Raw genomic sequence first — 20,774 nt, 5'->3', positions numbered from 1 at the left:
ATCCCTCCTTGCACTGGTCATTCATGTTTCCTTTCCTATTCGGACTTTGTATGAAATAGACACCATTTTCCAGCCACTACCCCTTGTTACAGCCACATTTACACCTAAAACATACAACTCAATGTGAACAGTTCCTGGCACTCCTGACAGAGTACTCTGCAAATAAGAGATGAACCTGCATAGGATTAGGTCTACAATCATGCCTTTATGAATTGTGCCTAAATGTATGTGGAATACTACTCCAAGAATTTAGAAATATTTAAATATTAAGGAAATATTTCTGAAAATGTGAGTTGTTGAACTTTTGCTCATAAAATGTTTTGTGATGATACCAGGAAAACTCTGTTGAAGGTCAGTGCAACCAAAATTAAATTCCACATTACGAGAGTATCACTTATGCAGAAAAATCTTTATTATAAGTCTCCAAGTTCAATATTTTAACCACATTTCTTACTTAACCTCACTAACTACTGGTGGTCTCATTTGAGCACCCAGTTAAGGTTTCTAAAAGCACTCACATAAGACCACTAAATAGGTTCGCCTTAGTAGTATTCAGACTTCTTGACAAGGTTATTTACTCTGAATGAAACATTGGTGAAGGAGATTGCGGTATCTGTGAAAACAAGGAACCTAAATCCTAGGACAATACCAAGAGGACGATTGCTGATTTTTTTCCCAAAGTCTTGATTAAGTGAATGCTGTGAGTTATGTGTAATTATCTGGAGACGTTGATCTTTTTTGCGAAATGTAATTGTGTGGATGGGGATTTGTTAGTTGATGGTGCGCATACAAAGAAGGGAATTTTATTTCACTAAGGTAAGTTTGAAAAAGGAGAAATGGTATTCTGCAACAACTATTCCCAGACATTTGTAATGATAATTTACTTTCTTTAGGTATAAAGTGGGAACCAGATGAGAATGGAGTCATAGCATTTGACTGCCGTAATCGTAAATGGTAGGTAAACAATCATGCATCTGAATACTTTGAAACTTTAGACAACAAAATAGCCATATTAATATATTAATACATGTATTTACTATTTTATCTAGGTACATTCAGGCAGCCACCTCTCCAAAAGATGTGGTGATTTTAGTGGATGTCAGTGGAAGCATGAAAGGCCTTCGGCTAACAATTGCTAAGCAAACTGTTTCATCTATTCTCGACACTCTTGGAGATGATGATTTTTTCAACATAATTGCTGTGAGTTTAACTGTTTATTTATTTTCTTCATATACTGCTGTTTCACTGTATTAGAAGACCCAAATTCAGATTGTTGTTTGAAGGCATTGAAATTTCTCATGTTATGCCTCTATAATTCCAACACAGTAGTCGCCTTGAAATGTACTGGTGGAAAGAGATGTGAGACTAGCTTCCTTTAACAGATGAAAATTATACTACTATTTGTTACACAAACTAATAACAACGAACTTGCACCATAGTGGATCTGATCCTACCTAACTCAACAGAAATAGAACACACCTCCACCACCGCCTCCCATTTCCCCACCATGGCCTTCATGAGTGGCTTTGATTTTATAGGGGATGCTTGACTGCAATGGAAAATTGGGTGAAGTTAAGCATGAGCGAATTTTGCGGATCTCGCGTTCGCGAATTTTGCGGATTTGCGGATTCGCAATCCGCAAAATCCGCGAATTCCCGCGAATTTGCGGATTTTTTTTTTTTTGTGTTCGCCCGTGTTTCTGCCAGTTCGCGAGGGTTTTGTACACTTTCGCAAATTGCGAACTTACCTGTCGGGTCGCAAGTTTCGCGAACTTGTTGTTTCTACGTGTCCAGCCTGTTTGGGACACTCTTCTTCATCACTGCCACTCTCTGTCACCACTGCCACTCTCTGACTACTCATGCCACCCTCTGGCCCACCCATGCCACCCTCTGTTTCATCACCACACCCTCTGGTTGTCCAGTGTACATTATTTTCGGCAAAGCAAAGCACACCTTCCCTGCCTCAAGTGACCTGAATTAATTTGGGGCTGATTAATGTGTCACAGAATATTTTTTTAGCTGGCACCTGCTTCCTTAGTGCGCCCTGATTAGTGATCTTTTGCACTTGCTAAGTGCTTTCATTGTTGCAAAATTAGTTACAACACCTGCCCTGCCCCAACTGACAATAATGAATTAGGGGCTGATTAATGGATTTTAACTTCCAGCCTGGCTCCTGCTTGTCTCCCTTAGCTGTAATTCAGGACCTTTGTGGCATATGTGTAACTATTCTGAGGTTCAGAGCAGGGTCACATAATAGTTTCAACTGGCAACTGAACTCTGGAGGGGCCCCTCAGGAAGCACTACAGGAAATGGCTACTAATGATGAGCCTGAACTTTTGAACCTGGTAAGTAGTTACTTTCAGTTTTGCTAAAATCGTATTTCTGCAATTTTGCACTTATTCGCGGGGCGCGAACTCACGCGAACTCACGCGAACAGTGCGAGCAGTGCGAGCAAAATCCGCTGCTCGCGGATTTGCGGATTTTGCGGGAGATTCGCAAATCTCGCGGATTGCGGATTTCCCGAAAATCCGCAAAATCCGCGAGCGGAACGGATTTTCCGCCCATGCCTAGGTGAAGTGCTGCGCTGGCATGCCGGAATCCATTTTCTGCATGGCAGCTCTCAATGGCTACTTGGTAGTAGTAGCTTCTGGAGGAGACCTTTTGATCTTGGATAACCTTCAGAGTTGCCCCCCCCTTCATGCATGGCACTATTGGGGTTCAATGAATAATGGTAATCCAAAGGATTTCCTTCACTAAAGTGTGTAAGCACCCATTTGCAAAATCATATTCTCTGGGGCTACCTCTCCACTACTATATATGCTTGTGATATTACTAGTATTCCCCTCCTCCTCCATTGCACTAAGGGAATCCTAGTCAAATTCCTGGACTTCAGGGGACAGTCAAGAGCTTTCACTTGTCATACCCCACTGCCAAAACCCAATCATTTTGCACAGCCATGCCATTAAAAAGCAGTGGGCATTACTGTCACACAATCTTTAAAAGGTGTAGATTTGGCACTACTGATAGTGCTTGATGTATGAATCACACCATCACTAATGCTGGTATTCCTGTCTCTGCGACTGCATCATAATTTATAGCTCAGTGGTGACTCCCAAAGTTAACTCAGTGCATTGACTCAGGAGGATTCCCATTTCCCTACGCCAAATACAGCATTTAGGCTGATTAGCAATATATGAATATCATGCAGTGCATCATCACTAATTTGTCTGATGGTGCAAAATAAATTTAAGGAAACCCTAAACGTTATGACATTTTGGAAAATTCATAGTTTTTGGCGATTTTTTTTTTGGGGAAAGTAATATAAGATTTTTGAATGAAGCTGTGAAACAAGGGCATACATGCAGAGAGAACAATGTGGCAATTAAAAGGGAGTACAATAGGAGAGTCCCAAATATACACTCTCAGCTTCTAGTCAGCAAGTTTTAAAAATCGTATTTCTTTATTTCAGTGTCTCGTTCCCTACTGCCCTATCACTGGCATACCCTCCAGACCCTCTTTTTCCTTATTGCTCCCCACTTCCCCCTTCTATATGCCACAACCCCCACCATTTTCTACAAAGGATCTGTGCCTTCAATGAAGCTGCGACAACGGTGGTTCCACTGAATACTAAGAATCACTTCTTGCTAGAAGGAGATGTCTGTGGTGTTGGTCCTCTGCCAGGGGAGTGGAAGCCATATCCTCCAATGACTTAGTGAGCCAGCAGGCTATACATGAGCCTCTCAGATGATCCATTACATGGAGTTTAAGGGTTTTTGCCACTGCCATGAGGACAGTTGTAGACAGATAATACGATCATCCCAAATAAAACAATGTGTGGCATTCTGTGAGTGTTTTACTTCATCTGGGTTACTGTAAACCTTCATTAAATCAAATCAAGCCCATCTTTACTGTCCCGCCAAGTCCCGCCAATTAAAATTAAGTCATGGTGGGCTAAAATAATTCATTTGTGCCTTTCTGCAGCATGATTTAAACAGGGGGTGAATGACGACTCTGCAGGCCAAAAGAGTTGTTTCTAGGCTCATTTTGATGCTAACAGGAAGGAGTGTCTGTGGGAAGATATAACAAGATAGTTAGCAGAGGGGGGAAGAGCAAAATTGATGTGTCCAGTGTTATATAGAGATTTATATTCATTAACAGTGATTGCAATGCAGCTGTAGTATTTTACTCTAGGTCGTTTGGTGCAGATGTTCCTGTAGGTTGGTGAATTTTTTTTATGTTTAGGTAAGGAGCAGCTGTTCAGTAGCCCATCACTAATAACAGTTGCTCATTTATTAGGAGGATTTTCTATTCACTATAAAAACGTTGAAAAAACAGAAACTTAGACCACGTGAAGTTAGGCGGCCTTATCAGGGTATTCTACAGCACTCGGTATTTTAGGCTAGAATAAGAGTGTCTGAAAGGGTAGTGAGTAAGATATCTTCTTGCTCAAATCCTGCAGTATCGCGGGCCCAGTGTGACAGTCGTGCCCTCACTGGACGGGTGTACTGAACAAATGCACCAGTGTCTATTTAAATGACTAGACTACCCGGAAGTGAGACTCCAGGGGCTTTGAAATTGGGCGAGTGAGATCCCCACCGCCCATTCCAGATCACAAACACAGTCACCTAAAAACAGAACTTGGGAGGGAAGGCGAAAAAAGGCCTGTATTAACAGATAAAAGTAAAGAACTAAAGCAAAAAGTTAAGAAAGAATCTATGAGCCTGGAGATATACAAGAAACTGGAAAAGTAATGGCAAACGCATTGAAATCAAACAACAAAAATAAAGATGAGTAATGAGTTCTTCTAGTAATAGGCAATAACTGACATGAACATGGGAGAGGAACGAAGGGGAATAAAAGAACAGAACTCCCAAATGAAAGTAATGACCCTATACTGAACTTTTCTCATCACACTGTCCTGATTATATCATTCCCCTTACAGCTCCACACTTCTAAATCCTTACTCCTTGTATCTGGATGATATGACTGTGACAATTGTTGCTTCATATAAGAAGCATTACCTTCTCGTTAGTCTTCCTCGCCACATGACTAACATAGTGAGCTTCAGCTCCACGACAGAACCATCCAAAGTAAAAAAAAGTCCTCCCATCCCCTCCCAAAATGGCCGACCAGTCACCCCTGACCTCTATAAGAGGCGGGCCGGCCCAACCAACAGCCTGTTTTTTTTGTTCTGCACGATTCTCTCCAGAGGCGCTGTACAGGTAAGTTGGACCTGCTCTAGCTGGTCCGTGGGTTCTGGGTTGGAGGTCCTGCCTTAGCGGACCCTGGTTCCTGGAACTTGAATCCCCCCCGTCTTCCTTCCCCCGGTCCTGTGGGGCCGGTTGGGTGCTGCTATAGCGTGCCGTGGGTTTACAGGCGGGGGGGTTGGCCGGGATTGTGGATTCATTCCTCTTGTCTGCTCCCGGTCGTTAGTTTATGGGCCCTCGCCCTTTTCGGGCTCTGGTGTCCAGCGCATGCATGCCCCTTGTCTGGGGCGGCCGCCGTTTCCTTTTTGTTATACGGGTCCGGCCTATAGTTGTGTATGCTGCGTGTCCCGGTCTGCTGCGTTTGTGCGGCTTGGCCGAGCGCGTTTCCTTCACGGTCTGCGGCTCTCGCGCTGTGTTACCGTGTGCCTGCTGTGAGTCCCTGGGTGAGCCCGCGGGTGCTTCTTGCGGCGCGTCCCTACTCCCGCATTTGTGCGGCTTGGGCGGGGGCTTTTCTTACCGGTATTCTGGGCACTGCGGGGGCTTCCCTTCTGCCGGTCTGGTGCTGGTTTTGCGGCGCTGGACGCTGCCGTCTTTGACGGGGTTTTCTACCCTTCGGCCCACGGCAAGTGTGTCGCGCTGGGATTGGTCCCGGGCGCATCCCGCCCCTTGTGGGCGGGGTTTCGCGCAGGGTGCTGCAGGATTACCTTCAGCTGGGTTCCCCGGCTGGCTATTTAGTCTTCCGGCGTTCTGGGTGTCCCTGTGTTTTCACCTTGAATTCGGGCTGGTTGGTGTGTTGCTCTTGCTGTGATGGATCTGGATTCTGTCGCTGCGGGGTCTGGGTCTGACTCCTTATCTGCTTTGCCTTTCACTGCACAGTCCCTGCAATTGATGATCCAGTCTGCGGTGGCTGATGCCCTTGCACAGCGTGATGCCCAGGGCCCTTCCTCTCCGAAGCGTCCTCGCAGGGACCCCACTCCTGTGTCTGATGCAGAGGGGGAGGAGGAGGATCTCCATGGCCGTTACATCCAGGGCCAGGAACTTTGTGAAGTTCTTTCCCACGTCAGGGATAACTTGGCTTTTCCTCCTCCTGCGGCGGAGGATGTTTCCGAGGATTTCTTTGTGCAGTATCAGCGCAAGGCTCCGGACTCCATTCCTCTGCATGCGTCCATCAAGAAGGTCATTGAGGGGGAGTGGTTGGATATGGATAAGCAGTCTTTTCCGCGGTATCTGTCGAAGCGTTACACTGTTGATGAATTCTCAAAGGATTTCCCTCAGACAGTGAAGGTGGACTCTCTGGTGGTGGGACTGTCTTCCAAGGGTTCGATCATTTCGGAGGACGCCTCCCCTTCTGACCCTGTGGACAAGCGTGTGGAAGCTGCTGCTAAGCGTTCCTATGCTGCGGCTAATTTCTCCATCAGGGCCTCGGCCTATTTATCTTGGACGGTGCAGTCTTTGTTGAAGGACTTCCAGTCCCTGGGTGAGCTCCTGGATCAGGGGGCTGATGTTGCCCCCACCCTTGCCTTAATGGAACAGCAGATGCGCCTCCTATCGGACATCTCCTTTGACACTCTGGGTGCGGCGGCTGCCGCTGGGGGTGCTGCGATTCAGGCTCGGCGTCAGATCTGGCTGCGGCATTGGAAGTCGGAGGCTGCCCAGAAGGCTTTGCTCATGAAGATTCCGTTTTCGGGGCTAAGTTGTTTGGCCCTCCTCTGGAGATTATGATTAAGAAGTCTGCTGAGGACCGGAAGTTGCTGGCTCCCATCAAGACGTCTGGGTCCCGCTTCCCTGGTCGCGGCCGTGTTTTCTCCTCGTCTTCCAGGGGTAAGGGCAGCACACCCTTTCGGGGGAAGGGTCGCGGCCGGGGCGCCCCGTTCTTCAACAAATCCCGGTCTCAGCCTGTGGCTGCCGCTTCCTCTTCCGCCCCTAAATCCTGACTTTCGGCCATCTCCCTCCGGGGTGTTTCCGGTGGGGGGCCGTCTCCGCCATTTCGTCCCAGCCTGGGAGGGGTCTGTCTCGGATCTTTGGGCTCTTCGGATTGTGAAGGAGGGATTTTCCATCGTCCTCTCATCCCCTCCTCTGGATTTTTTCCTCGCTACGCCCCTGCCTTCCTCCCTGGTCAAGCGGCGGGCCTTGCTGGCTGGAGTTCAGGACTTGCTTGCCAAGCGGGCCATCCGCCCGGTCCCGCCTTCTCAGAGGGGTTCGGGCGTCTACTCCATCCTTTTTCTGGTAAGGAAGGTTTCTGGGGATTTTCGGCCTGTTTTGGATTTGAAGTGGTTGAATTCTTACATTCCACATACTATATTCAAGATGATCTCTCTGCAGGAAATTCTGCCTCTTCTGGTTCAGGGCGAAGTGGTGGCTTCTCTGGATCTCCTCGACGCCTACCTCCATGTCCCGGTCCATCCGGTTTCACAGTCCTTCCTCCGGTTCTGCGTTGGGGGTTCCCATTATCAGTTCCAGGTACTTCCGTTTGGCTTGTCATCTGCCCCGAGGGTGTTTACTAAGATCCTGGCTCCCCTTGTGGGTATTCTTCACCGGGAGGGGATCAGGGTTTTTCCTTACCTGGACGATTGGTTAATCTCTGCCTCTTCTTTTTCCAAGGGGACTCTGCACGTCGGACGGGTCTGCGAGGTTCTCTCCTCCCACGGCTTCCTGATCAACGAGTGGAAGTCCCATCTGTTCCCCACTCAGGACTTGGCCTTCATTGGGGGTCATCTGGACATGGTGCTGGGGAAGGTGTTCTTGCCTCTGGGTCACCGGGACACTTTCTGGCTCAGGGATCCGCTCCTGTTCGCCTCTGGCTAAGGGTTCAGGGCCTGATGTCGGCGACCATCAATGTTCTCCCCTGGGCTTGCCTCCACCTTTATCCCTTGGTCAACCATCTGCTTTCCTTCTGGGATCCCCGCTCTGAGGATTACGAGTTCCTGGTCCCGGTCTCCCCTCAGCTTCGTTCGGAGTTGGCTTGGTGGTTGGTGGAGTCTCACCTCTCCGAGGGTCTTCCCTTCTTGGTTTCCCCTTCCCGGGTGGTCCCGACCGATGCCAGTCTCCTCGGCTGGGGGGCGACCTTGGGCTCAGGGTCGGTTCAGGGTCGTTGGGATCTCCTCCAGTCACGCTGCTCCTCGAACTATCGGGAGTTGAAGGCGGTCCTCCTGGCTTGCCTTCATTTTGCTCCCTCTCTCTGGGGTCACCATGTCTTGATCAGGACGGACAACCAGGTTGTGAGGCACTATGTCAACCATCAGGGGGGGTGCAGGGTTCGCTCCCTTTGGTTGCTGTCTCAGGAGTTGTTGTCTTGGGCGGAGTCGTCGGTCCTGTCTCTTCGGGCTGTCTATCTCCCGGGGTCCGACAATGTGGAGGCGGATCGTCTGAGTCGGATATTTCCGTCTTTGTCCTGTCTCTCCCTGACTCCGGTGGTGTTTCACTGCCTGGTGTCTCACTTCAGTCTCCCTCTGGTGGATCTGTTCGCGGACGAGGAGTCGGCCCTCCTGCCCAGGTTCTGCTCTCTCCTCCCGGTTCCGGGGGTCTGGCGTGTGGATGCCCTGTCATTCCCTTGGCCCTCCGGTCTCCTGTACGCTTTTCCCCCCATCCCCCTGGTCCCTCGGGTCCTCTGCAAGATTCGCCTGGACAAGGCCAGGGTGCTTCTGGTGGTTCCCGGCTGGGTTCGCCGCCCCTGGTACCCTCTCCTTTGCGAGCTGGCGGTTCAGGCCTACTGGCCGATTCCGGATCTTCCTTTTCCTTTGAGGGGTCCCCCGCTCCCGGGGTCAGTGTTGCGCCGGCTCCATCTGCAGGCCTGGCTCTTGAGCGGGTGACGTTGCTTTCCCGTGGTTGCTCTTCTGGGGTGGTGGATTTGCTGCAGGGCTCTCGCAGGTCTTCCACCTTGTCCTCCTATGCCCGACACTGGTCTTCTTTCTCGCGTTGGTGCGGTCTACGGGATGCGGAGCCCGCTTCCGTGGATCCCTTGCGGGTCTTGGATTTTCTTGCTGAGGGGTTTTCCTTGGGTTTGGCCCCTTCGTCCCTGAGGGCCCAGTGAGCGGCCTTGCGGGCCTTCCGCAGTCCAGATTTCGACGGGCTGGATTCTCTGGTGGCTCGTTTGCTCCGGAGTTGTTTTCTCCGTCGCCCTCGGATGCTCTGCCTGTCTCCCCCTTGGGATCTCCCCCTCATTCTGCGGGCCCTTCAGGGTCCCCCCTTTGAACCCCTGGCCTCGGTGGCTCTGCGGTTTCTCACTTTTAAAGTGATTTTCCTGGTTGCCATTGTGTCTGCCGGTCGGATGGGCGAGCTGTGTTCGTTCCTCTGCTCTCCTCCCTTCTTGCGGGTTTTGCCTGACCGGCTGGTTCTCCGTCATGACCCCCGTTTTCTTCCCAAGGTTCCTTCCTTGGTGAACCGGTCTCGGGAGGTGTCGTTGCCTTCTTTCCCTCCCGACACGGATCCTTCCCTGTCCTTGCTGGATGTCCGGCGTGCTGTTTTGGTTTACCTGGAGCGCATGTCTTCCCTTTCCCGGTGTGATAGCCTGTTCATAACGTTTGGTCCCCTTCATTCTGGCCACAAGCCCTCTCTTTCCACATTGAGTCGCTGGCTTAAGTTGGCTATCCTCCTTTCCTATGCTTCACAGGGTTCGGTTGTTCCGGTGGGGGTCCTGGGTCGTTCCACTAGGAGTGTGTCTGTCTCCTGGGCCTCCTTCAAGGGTGTCTCCACTGAGGAGATTTGTCAGGCGGCGACGTGGTCGTCCCCCCACATGTTCATGGAACATTATCGTGTTGTCCTGGGTGGTTCTGTTCCTGGGGATTTTGCTGGGGCCGTTCTGAGTGTTGGTGCGGTGGCTCCTTAATGGCCCTTTTGTTTCTTGATTCAGGTTTGCTGTTATTCCTGTTTTCTTTCTTTTGTACTGAATAAACCTTGTGTTGGTTTTCTACTTGACCGTGTGGTGTTGTTCTTCTGGTGGTCAATGAAGCCTTTTGGCTTGGGTATTTGCTCACTATGTTAGTCATGTGGCGAGGAAGACTAACGAGGAGGTAATGCCCCGGTTACTTACCTGTAATCTTCATTACTCCGAGTATAGTCTTCCTCGCCACATGAGTTCCCTCCCCCCCTCCCTGTCTGGCTATCGGCTTCATTGTTTGCTTGGTGGTTCAGGCTGTTGGTTGGGCCGGCCCGCCTCTTATAGAGGTCAGGGGTTACTGGTCGGCCATGTTGGGAGGGGATGGGAGGACTTTTTTTACTTTGGAGGGTTCTGTTGTGGAGCTGAAGCTCACTATGTTAGTCATGTGGCGAGGAAGACTATACTCGGAGTAATGGAGATTACCGGTAAGTAACCGGGGCATTTGCAGTCTTATGCATTCTTATTTTAAGCGTTCACCATTCTTCACCATTGTTACAGCAGGCACCACACATTCAAGTGGAGCTTGGCACTTTTAGTAATACTTGTTTTCTAAACCCATCGTCATTACACTGAATTTATTGACATTATAAAGACGAAAACCTGAATTGGCATGGCTTTGTTCCTAATGTACAGCCATCTTCCAAAATATCTTCTTTCCTTGAATACAGTCTTTTCATTCCATTATTTTTCGGCGCAATTTTTCTGCAAATTTCTTTTCCAAATCCCACATCTCCACTGCTGCCTTTGAAGGCCTAATTCGTAAAGATTGTTCTGTAGTTGTAGTTTCTTACGCTAGACGCCCCTGTACTTTACCTGTATGCTTTTTTCTGTGATAAAACATGTTTTACCCCTGGCTCAAGACATAATTAGTTTGAAAATGAGTTGTGAGTAAGGCATGAAAATAAACTACCATTTTGTGGCTCGGGGCAATAGTGGATGAAAACGGAACCGGATGTTTCTGATTAATTGAGGGATTTGTGTACCATCAAATCATATGGATATATACTGAATGTGCCGTGAATCACTAAGTTCTACACAATAACACAAGTTTTCAATAGATGTGAGAGAACATTTCTAACACACCGGTCAGCAGCCATGAATGATGAAAAGCAAACATTTGTGACTGGATTGCGCATTTTGGGTGTGCATTTGAACCAGATCCTGCCAATAAGACACAATAACTTGAAGGCATTTGAAGAACCTGATAGCCTCATAAATCATTTGACTAGAAGTTAAATGATACCGTGTAAAACATCAGAACTGATGACAGGCAAGATTGTTTTTCTGCAATGAAGTGGCTGTGCCCTGGAGCAGTATTGCCCTATATAAGGTTGTAACTCTGTGATAAACTGAAAACACGAGTAAGCAAGAAGTGATGGGGGTGCAAAACAAATCTTGAATTCATGGCTGGGGCTCGAGGAGTTGCGCATTGGTGGAATAATAAAGGTATAATTAGATTAACATATGCAAAACAGTTTTAAACATTTGGCCTAGTGCTTTAGTCATTACCCACTAAGCTTGGTCCTGTGAATGAGAAACAAATATAGGACGGTGTTCTGAAAAATATTTAAATGGACTTTATAGGCTCCTTTACAGAGACTTCCTTCTTACCCGTGGAAAGGGGCAGGAACTTCAACATGGGAGAAATGTGTCCTGCAATCGCTTATCTTCCATTAGCAGAGGTCCCTAAGAATACAATAGCTCAATGGCCTCTTTTGAAGGAGCAAGGAAGCATTTACTGTGCGGGGAATGAGATTTTAATATCTTTTATGATCAATTTGATAACTTATCTCATTCGTCAATTTTGGATCGATTGATTTCTGTCATTGAGTAAAAGACAAACCCCTGCATAGGTTAGATAAACCCCATTAACTTGACGCAACTCTGAAGAACCACTTACAACTGTTAAAGTTTAAAAGGTTTAATATAAAATTAAGAAAAGTTGCAAATACAATCCTCTCAGGATCAAATTCATCAAATATACAGGAACTAATAGGAACATATATTCCCTAAAGAACCTCAGTCTACAAACGAATACAATTAAAGTCAGTTCCAAAATCAACAGATTAAAAAGCATCGGTATGAAGTGGTTCTTCTGCGTCATCTACAGAAAGAGAAAAATAATCAAGTTAAATCTGTCCCTACTCTAAACTAAATGACATCCCTACTTCGCAAGTTTCTAGAACCCTAAAAAGGTGTCAGCAGTTTGACTCCCTAAGAAGTTCAAACTCTCTCAGCCTCTAAAGGTAACTTAAGTTTAAGAAGCAGTACCCTCTCTGCCTACCCATCCGCTCTCTAAGGGTCCTCGGCCTACTGCTCCCCTGCGCTCTGATCTCTCTCAGCGCATCTGCTCAAGTCATCTGCTCTTTCTAACTTGCCTCTCTCTGATCTCGCTGAGCTCTTGCTATCTTCTCCCCGGGGTGCTGTCCCTAAAATACACAATCACAGTGTGGGTGGAACGCCCCTTCGACGCCCACCACGGACTTTCCCCGTGAGGTCATCTTCTAGCTTTTTCCATGGCTTCGTCTCTTCGCCGTCCGTTAAGTTGACCTTTCTCCTTAGACGCCATCTTCGTCTTCTTGCTGGTGACTTCATTCAACTTTACCTTTGACACTTTCGGAACAAAATCTATCACCTTATCAGAACTTTTATTCTTTAGGGCTGTACTTTAACCTCATTTGGTCCTGTGAATGGTCATTTCAAAACAAGACTCAAATTCCAATCGTCTCCTCTCATGTTTAGGCAATAAACTTCGTCCGACATTTGTCACCTTAAATCTAACAAGAACTAGACTCTTTGGCTCGCACGTTCAAGTGAAGGCTATTCACGACTCCTGTGAGCCCACTAAATTACCAACAGCGGACTACACTCCTGCGAACCCTTGGTCAGTCAGGTTATAATCACAAATGACCTAAACCCTTCTAACATTCCTACAGACTTCTTCTACACAGTATAACCTTTAACATACATTTATATATGATCGCATTTAGCAAATCGTTTACTTATAAGTGAATACATTTTACATAGAATACAAATTACGTAGAATATAAACCTTAATACATAGAATATAACTTTATTCTCCTTTGTCACATCGTTATATATATATGCTCTCTGCACATTTCGCCATGTTACATTTCTCGCCGTTTCTATATTTAAAGTTACACGCGTACTTGAATTCTACTTTGCACGTTCTTCTGTTCGTGAGCATTTCTACACATTTCTATATTAGCCCACTACGTATACGGCCTACTAAATCTAATGCATTCTAAAGTGAATACAGTTACATTTCCTATATTACTTTGGTTACGTCTATTGACTTTATACTATAAACGTCAACTTCACGTTCGATATACATTTCATTTCTACATTTATATGATATGCTTGTAAATACGACTCGGATATACGTTTTATTCAAATTGCGCTCTCTCAGTTCCCCCCTTTGATGACTTTTAGGAGTCATCACTAAATGCAATTTGAATAACCTTTACACAGAACTAGTTACATCATTCCCTCTTTTCATCATTTCAAGTGCTCTCAAACTTTTATACTGTTGATCTTGTAAAGCAGCTAATCTCCTTTCTTGTTCTCTCATAGATCTGTGTAACCGGTTCGTCCTATACCATTTATATAGTTTCACAAATCCTAACAATGTGATTATACAAATTAATACTATTAATACAGGTTTTAATATGTACCATATAATACTTTTACCAAGATTGGCAAACCAACTTCCAACCTTTCCTACTCCATGACCTACTTTTTCCCAAACATTTATTTTTGACAAATCTTCGATTTCTTTATGTATCTCTGTAATGTTTCTTATGACCTTCTCAAGTGGTTTTGAATTATCAGGAATATAAGTACAACATTCCTGGACCTTCAAAGCCTTGCAAACTCCGCCTTCTTTTGCTAATAGTACATCAAGAGCAAGTCGATTCTGAAGAACCATTGCTCTGATCGATTGCATCTCACCTTCTATTAACATTAATGACCTTGCAGTACTTGCAGATAATCTATCTACGACTGTAGCTAATCTCCTGATCTTAACATCGTTAAGTATTAAACCTAACATAGGAAACATTGCTCCAAATACGTCTCCTACTACTTCTGCTTCTCCTACTTCTCTTTTCATTCTTGTCGAAGCCTTTCCTTCTATGATCGCTAAATCCTTTGCATGATATATTTTGGGGAAGACAATTGCCAAGTAACATGAACCATACCAATTGTCAGGCAGTTTTACATAGGCATTTCTTCCGCATACAAAATATACATTAGGAATCACTTGCATTTCCTTCATAAAATCCTTCGTGTAATACTCTAGTCTAAAAGCATGTTCGCAATTAACTTCACCTACAAATACACTCTCATAATATGTCTTGCTTCGAGTTAAACATAACTTTCCCTTCTGCGTTCTATCCAAAGCTATTGGACCATTGCTCCCTTTCTTTTTATGTGCCTTTTCTTCTTCGGTCCAATCAGTTTTCCACTGTCCTGACATTTTTAGAATCTTCTGCCTTCTGTATCGGTCATCTACTTGTCCTATGAATTTTTTCTCAATTTATGACACTTTGCAAGTCAGATTATTTCTGCGTGCGTATGATGTATCTAATGTATCCCAAGGAAGGAAGAATTTGGCTAATCTATCCTCCTTTTTATAATAGTCCCACTTATTCATTTGCTTATAATTCGGAACTTCAGGCAGTACCGAATCATAATTTGAAAAGTAGTACTCAAACCCTTCTCTACCATAAAATATACTAAGCAGTAAACTACATGTTATCCCATAGGTCAGTGGGAGATGATGATATCGGATGCCCTCATCTACAGAAGCCGGCAATTGCATACAAACGTAGCAATTTTTGGCCTCCATGGCATCGATATATTCGTATAATAATTTGGCATATGCATTTGACCTAAAGTTTCCCTGTGACTCGTCTATGTGTAATCTACGAGCTTCATCTGCCAGTAACGCTTTTTCACGGATAACATTGCTCTCCTCCTTCTTCCCATCAAGAGCAGGTTTCAAAGTCGTTACAGGCTTTACATCTGCTGTTTCTTTATCACTTTCATGTCCTACTATGTATGATATTGTCACTACTGTAATTATGAGAAAAATTACTACTGCTATTAGTGTACCAATTATGCATTTAGCTATTCGGTTTGGGTTGCCGTTCTCCATGTTGTCAAACAGCGTAACTCCTTCTTTTGCGAAAAAGTTTTCTTTTCAGTCTCTGCTTGCTATATTTGCTTCTCAGTTTGTAAAGTGCTCTTTATCAACAAAGTCTCTTTTTCGCAACAATGTCTCTTTATTTTTAACAACAGACAACCCTAACCCTTCTCCGTCCTCTAAATGTAATCCCTAATTTTATTCTTCTTTCCACTCGGCGCTAGGTTATCCTCTTCTTTATAACTTATATACAAAAGTCTTTATACATCAACAATTATTCTCGTACCTGCAGCTCTCGCAACAAGTTCCAATAGTTCGAAACGAATGACTTTTTCTTCTTCTTCCGGAATTTGATGACCAAATGTCGGAAATTGTAATCTGTTTAGCACTAAATCTTTAATCCGACTCAAGTATGGGGGTATAGGAAGTGTGAAAGTCAGTAATCCCTCAGTCTCGAGTCCAGGAGTCAACATCCATATCTCCACTGCCACAAATGGATCGAGATCGATTACCTTCACGTTCTTCACTCTCCCAGATTTCTGTCCCCAAGACATCTGCTAGATAAGTCCACTCTGGGGTGGCGTACCTTCTGCAGGGCACACGTACCCTCCTCGATCTTCTTGGACTCTCAGTTCCTGAGTCTGTAGTTTCTTCCTCTTGATCTGAATCTTCAGCGATCGGGACAAGAGTTTTCTCCTGTTGTGCTTTTAAGCTTGGCCTTCTCCTTCTCTCTGGCCAACTGGCTTCGTCACTCCTTGTCCTCCTGCTCCTCGTTTTTGGACCTGTCTCTTGGTCACTCTCAGCTTGTTCAGTATCTGATTCGACTTCCCAGTAATTTTCTTCTCCTGATACAGCTTCGGTCTCACTGGTGTCTTGACCCTCGTCGATCTGTTCCGACACAGGTTCAACCTCTTCGATCACCTCCACAGCTTGGCTTTCCCCCTCTATGGCTTCTCCGCTTTCCGCTGGATTCTCATCCGAGAGAGGAGCTGTTTCTTCTAGAGGTGTTGGCACTCTTCGGGTGTGTGAAGCATGTATCCAATTTGGCAAGCCTCCACACTTCACTGCAGTGTTCGTAACAAGTATGACTTGAAATGGTCCTCGCCAACGCACGTCTAAGCAGTTCTTCCTGACATGCTTTTTCACCAAAACCCAGTCCCCCGGACTCAGGTCATGGCACAAGTCTTGTGCTGATGGAACCTCTGCAGCCTGGACCTGGAGGGACACAGAATTAATGGCATCAGATAGTCCCTTGCAGTAGTCCAAGATCAAGTCGTCTGTGATGTTCAATAACGCTGCAGTCGGAACCGATGGCAATCTCATAGCTCTCCCCATTAGCACTTCATGTGGAGAGAGGCCTGTTTTCCTATCTGGTGTGCCACGTATGCTCATAAGAACCACTGGTAGTGCGTCTGGCCAACTCAGGGATGTTGATGAACAAACTTTGGCAAGCCTGGACTTAATTGTGCTATTGATTTGCTCTACAATCCCTGAAGCTTCTGGTCGATAACTGCAATGGAGCTTCTGATCGATACTCAAAGCTGAGCACAACATCTTCACTATTTCGCTGTTGAAATGAGTTCCTCTGTCCGATTCCAAAGAGGATGGCACCCCAAACCTCGGTATCAACTCTCTAAGTAACAGTTTTGCTACTGTGAGTGTATCGCATCTACGTGTAGGGTAAGCTTCAACCCATCTAGAAAATATACAGACAATCACTAAAACGTATCTGAGTCTATTGCATTTAGGCATTTCAATAAAATCAAGCTGCATCCTATTGAAAGGCCCCCCAGACCTCCCAATGTGACTCAATGTGACTGGTGTTCTCTTTCCTACATTTAGTTGCTGACAGATCGCACATCGCTGACATACTTCTTCTGCCGCTACTCTAAATTTAGGATTAAACCATGTTTGTCTGAATACTCTCACCATGGCATCTCTACCTATGTGTGCTGATCCATGCAATTTCCTTGCCATTGGACTAACAAGTTCATTTGGTAAAACTGCTCTCCCGTCGGCGGAGATCCAAAAATTCATCTCACTTTTTATACACCCAGCTGTTTCCCAGCCCTTTTTCTCATCATCTGGTGCATTCTCCTGAACACTCCTTAGCTCATCCCACGTATCTACAGTATCTAACAACATTGTCAATTCAGTTCTTTCTTGAATTCCCCCCACCTTCACATCAGTGTGAGAATATCCTTGTTCTGCGCAGTAACGCGCTACTTCATCCGCATAGCGGTTACCTTGTGACACAAAATCTTCGTTTTTTGTATGCGCAGCACATTTGACTACTGCAATAGCTGTCGGGCCTTGCAATGCCTCTAACAATAGTCTCACGAATTCTCCATTCCTAATGGGAGAACCCGAGGAGGTCATATAACCTCTTTGAGACCATAACTGCCCGTAATCATGAACTACCCCGAAACCATACTGGCTATCGGTGTATATGGTGACTCGAATTTTGTTACCTGCTAAACAGGCACGCGTCAAAGCGATAATTTCAGCTACCTGAGCGGAGTGTACTCCTTCCAGGCAAGCGGCTTCTACAACTCTGGTAATCGTGCAAACTGCATAAGCTGCTCTCAGCTGACCAATATCGTCTCTTACGCATGAACCATCGACAAAGAAAATTTCATCGGGGTCAGTCAATGGCTCATCTACGATATCTGGTCTCGGTTTGGTACATAGTTCAGTCACATCAAGGCAATCATGATCTGTACAAATTTCATCATCCACCTCATTTGGAAGTGGCATCAAAGTTGCAGGATTCAAGACGGAGCATCTCTTTAGGGTCACATTCTCGGCAGCCAATATGACCTGCTCGTAGCGTGTGAGCCTGCTATTCGTCAGATGCTGAGTCTTAGTCCTGGTCATTAACAATTCCACAGAATGCGGTACATACACCACTAACTGATGTCCCATTACCACGCTTTCAGAACGCTCAATGCTGACACCCGTTGCAGCTACGGATTTGAGACATTCGGGCAACGCTGCGGCTACTGGATCTAATGTAGCCGAAAAATACGCTACTGGCCTACGCGCATCTCCATGAATCTGGGCCAAAACTGCTAAAGCGCAACCCTCTCTTTCGCAGCAGTAAAGCAAAAATGGTTTGGTGTAATCAGGCATTCCTAAAGCCGGGGCGCGACATAAGTCCTCCCTCAGCTGCAAAAACGCCATCAAACAATCTTTGTCCCATGGTACCGGATCACTCACTCCTTTGTGCGTCAGTTGTAATAACGGCTTTGCCTTCAGTGAGAAGTTGGCTATCCACTGCCGACAATAACCGACCATGCCTAGAAACATCCTGACTTCTCTCTGTGTTTTAGGCGCGTTCATTTTCATAATCGCCTCTATTCTGTCTGGAGACACCTTCCGTTTTCCCTTTTCAATCCGGTGACCCAAGTATTGCACTTCAGTAAGACAATATTGCAATTTACTTGGAGACACCTTGTGCCCGTTCTCGGCCAAGTGATTTAACAAGGTGATAGTGTCTATTCTGCAAGCTTCCTCAGTTTCTGACGCAACTAGGAGATCGTCTATGTACTGGACCAGAACTGAGTTCCTGGGCAGTACTAGACTTTCAAGATTTCTCTTCAATAGCTGGTTAAAAATCGATGGGCTTTCTGTATACCCCTGAGGGATACGACACCACGTTAAAACGCGATCTTCCAGCTTAAAAGCGAAAAGATACTGGCTATCTTCGTCCAAAGGAATCGAAAAGAAAGCCTGGCACAAATCTATCACGGTGAACCATTCAGCTTGGAACGGTATCTGAAACAATATCACTGATGGATTCGGTACCACTGGACAACATGAGACAACGATATTATTAATCTTTCGAAGATCCTGCACTATTCTGTATTTTCCACTAGGCTTCTGTAAACCCATAATCGGGGAGTTACATGGACTACCCACGATTTCCTTCAGTATTCCCTGTTTAATCATGGATTCAATCACAGGCTTTATCCCTGCAATTGTCTCCGGTGTCAACTTGTATTGTGGTGTTCTTGGATACTCGGCATTGGGTCTTACCAGGATCTTTACTGGTTCTACCCCTTTGATCAATCCTATTTCTTCTCCAGTAAAATCCCACACCTCAGCTGACACTTTCTCCCTCAAGTCCTGTGGAAGTTCCTCCACTGTTAAGGTAGGATATAGTTCCACGCATTCCTGCGAGTTTACAACTTTAAAATCGGCATCTTCGTCGTTAGTCTGCACTTCTACTCCTTCTGGTGTGCAATGTATTGTGCAATTCAGTTTACACAACAGATCTCTTCCTAGTAAACACACCGGGCTAGAATCACAGATCACAAACTGATGTTCGTCACTGTAATTCCCTATCTTTACTGACACTGGTTCCGTCAGAGGATTCGTCATCCTCTTGTTTGCGACTCCTACCACCTGAATCATCTCTCCTGATATTGGCAGACCTGGGACTACCGCTGATCTCAACGTGGATCGAGTGGCTCCCGTATCCACCAAAAAGGTTGTAGGACATCCAGCTACTTCAGCCTCTACGTATGGTCCTCTCTGATCTACTTCCAGGGCTGCTCCTAAAGTACAGTCTTCTTCCCTATTTACTCGTTGCCCTGTAAGAGGATCAACGTAGTAGCATTCTTCTCCTCCTACAAACAATGGCATTTGTCTATAGGTTTTCCCTCCATTTGCAATGCGAGGCGGTTGAGGAAACGGGGCTCGAGGAGTCTGAGTCCCCCCTTTGATAAACTTTCCCTTCGGGACTGTTGCTCCCTTAACCACGTTGTTCTGAACCTCTTCCTCCTCCTGTTCTAATTCCCCTGTCTCAACATTGTAAGGACACTCGCGTCTCCAATGTCCCACCTCGTTACACTGATGACACCTGGTTGTCCTTTTCAGTGTTGCGATATCTATTCTCGGTCTCGGTCTTTCTTCCTCATCTCTGTTCTGGTTATTCTGTTTCTTTGCTGGCGTTCCTATTCCCTGTTGTCGCTGTCCGCCTTTTCCGGCTGCTTGCATCTGTACTAACATCAGCTTTTCCTTGAGCTTCTTTGCCTTTGAATCTATCTCATCGCTACAATATCTTGCATACCTCAGAATCTCATCTAAAGGTTTGTTCTGCCAACAGATCAAATGCTGTTGAATCATCAGGCTTATGTCTGGTCTCAACCCGAGAACAAACTTCGACACAAACTGTCCTATGTCTTTAGGATCCATTACGTCCAACCCACTGTACTGTTTAAATGCTTTCAGCAATCTCTCATAGAACTCGTGAACTGTCTCTTTAGGCTCCTGAGTTGTTCGATCTATCTTAACCCAGTCTATATCCTGCACCGGCACTTTCTCTTTTAGCCATGTTATTACCCTCTCGTATTTTTCCATGACTCTGTCCGATGGACCGCCTGTCTGGGTATCTCTCGGAGGCTCACAAGCTGGCCATTCAATACTAAGTTTGCATGCCGTCCACAAATCTCCGGGTACTACGATATCGAACAGTGTGTTCAAATCGATCCACAGTACCTTAGAGATTTTCACGAATCTCT

At 45.9% G+C, this 20,774-nt stretch overlaps 1 protein-coding gene across 2 annotated transcripts in view; it reads left to right on the top strand.

Annotated features, from left to right (window-relative positions):
- Positions 1-20,774, top strand: part of CACNA2D3 (calcium voltage-gated channel auxiliary subunit alpha2delta 3) — a 2,559,454-nt gene that overhangs the window by 1,045,412 nt on the left and 1,493,268 nt on the right. For both annotated transcript variants that reach the window (XM_086939135.1, XM_086939136.1), the window contains exons 7-8: positions 894-954; positions 1,050-1,200. In XM_086939135.1, the coding sequence (XP_086795261.1) occupies positions 894-954; positions 1,050-1,200 (212 nt within the window). The remainder of the gene's footprint in view (positions 1-893; positions 955-1,049; positions 1,201-20,774) is intronic.

This window comes from Lissotriton vulgaris, chromosome 9 (assembly GCF_964263255.1).
Source record: "Lissotriton vulgaris chromosome 9, aLisVul1.2, whole genome shotgun sequence".
NCBI classification, from domain to species: Eukaryota; Metazoa; Chordata; class Amphibia; order Caudata; family Salamandridae; genus Lissotriton; species Lissotriton vulgaris.
The sequence above is the reverse complement of the archived record's forward strand: the minus strand, read 5'-3'. Positions and strand labels throughout refer to the sequence as shown.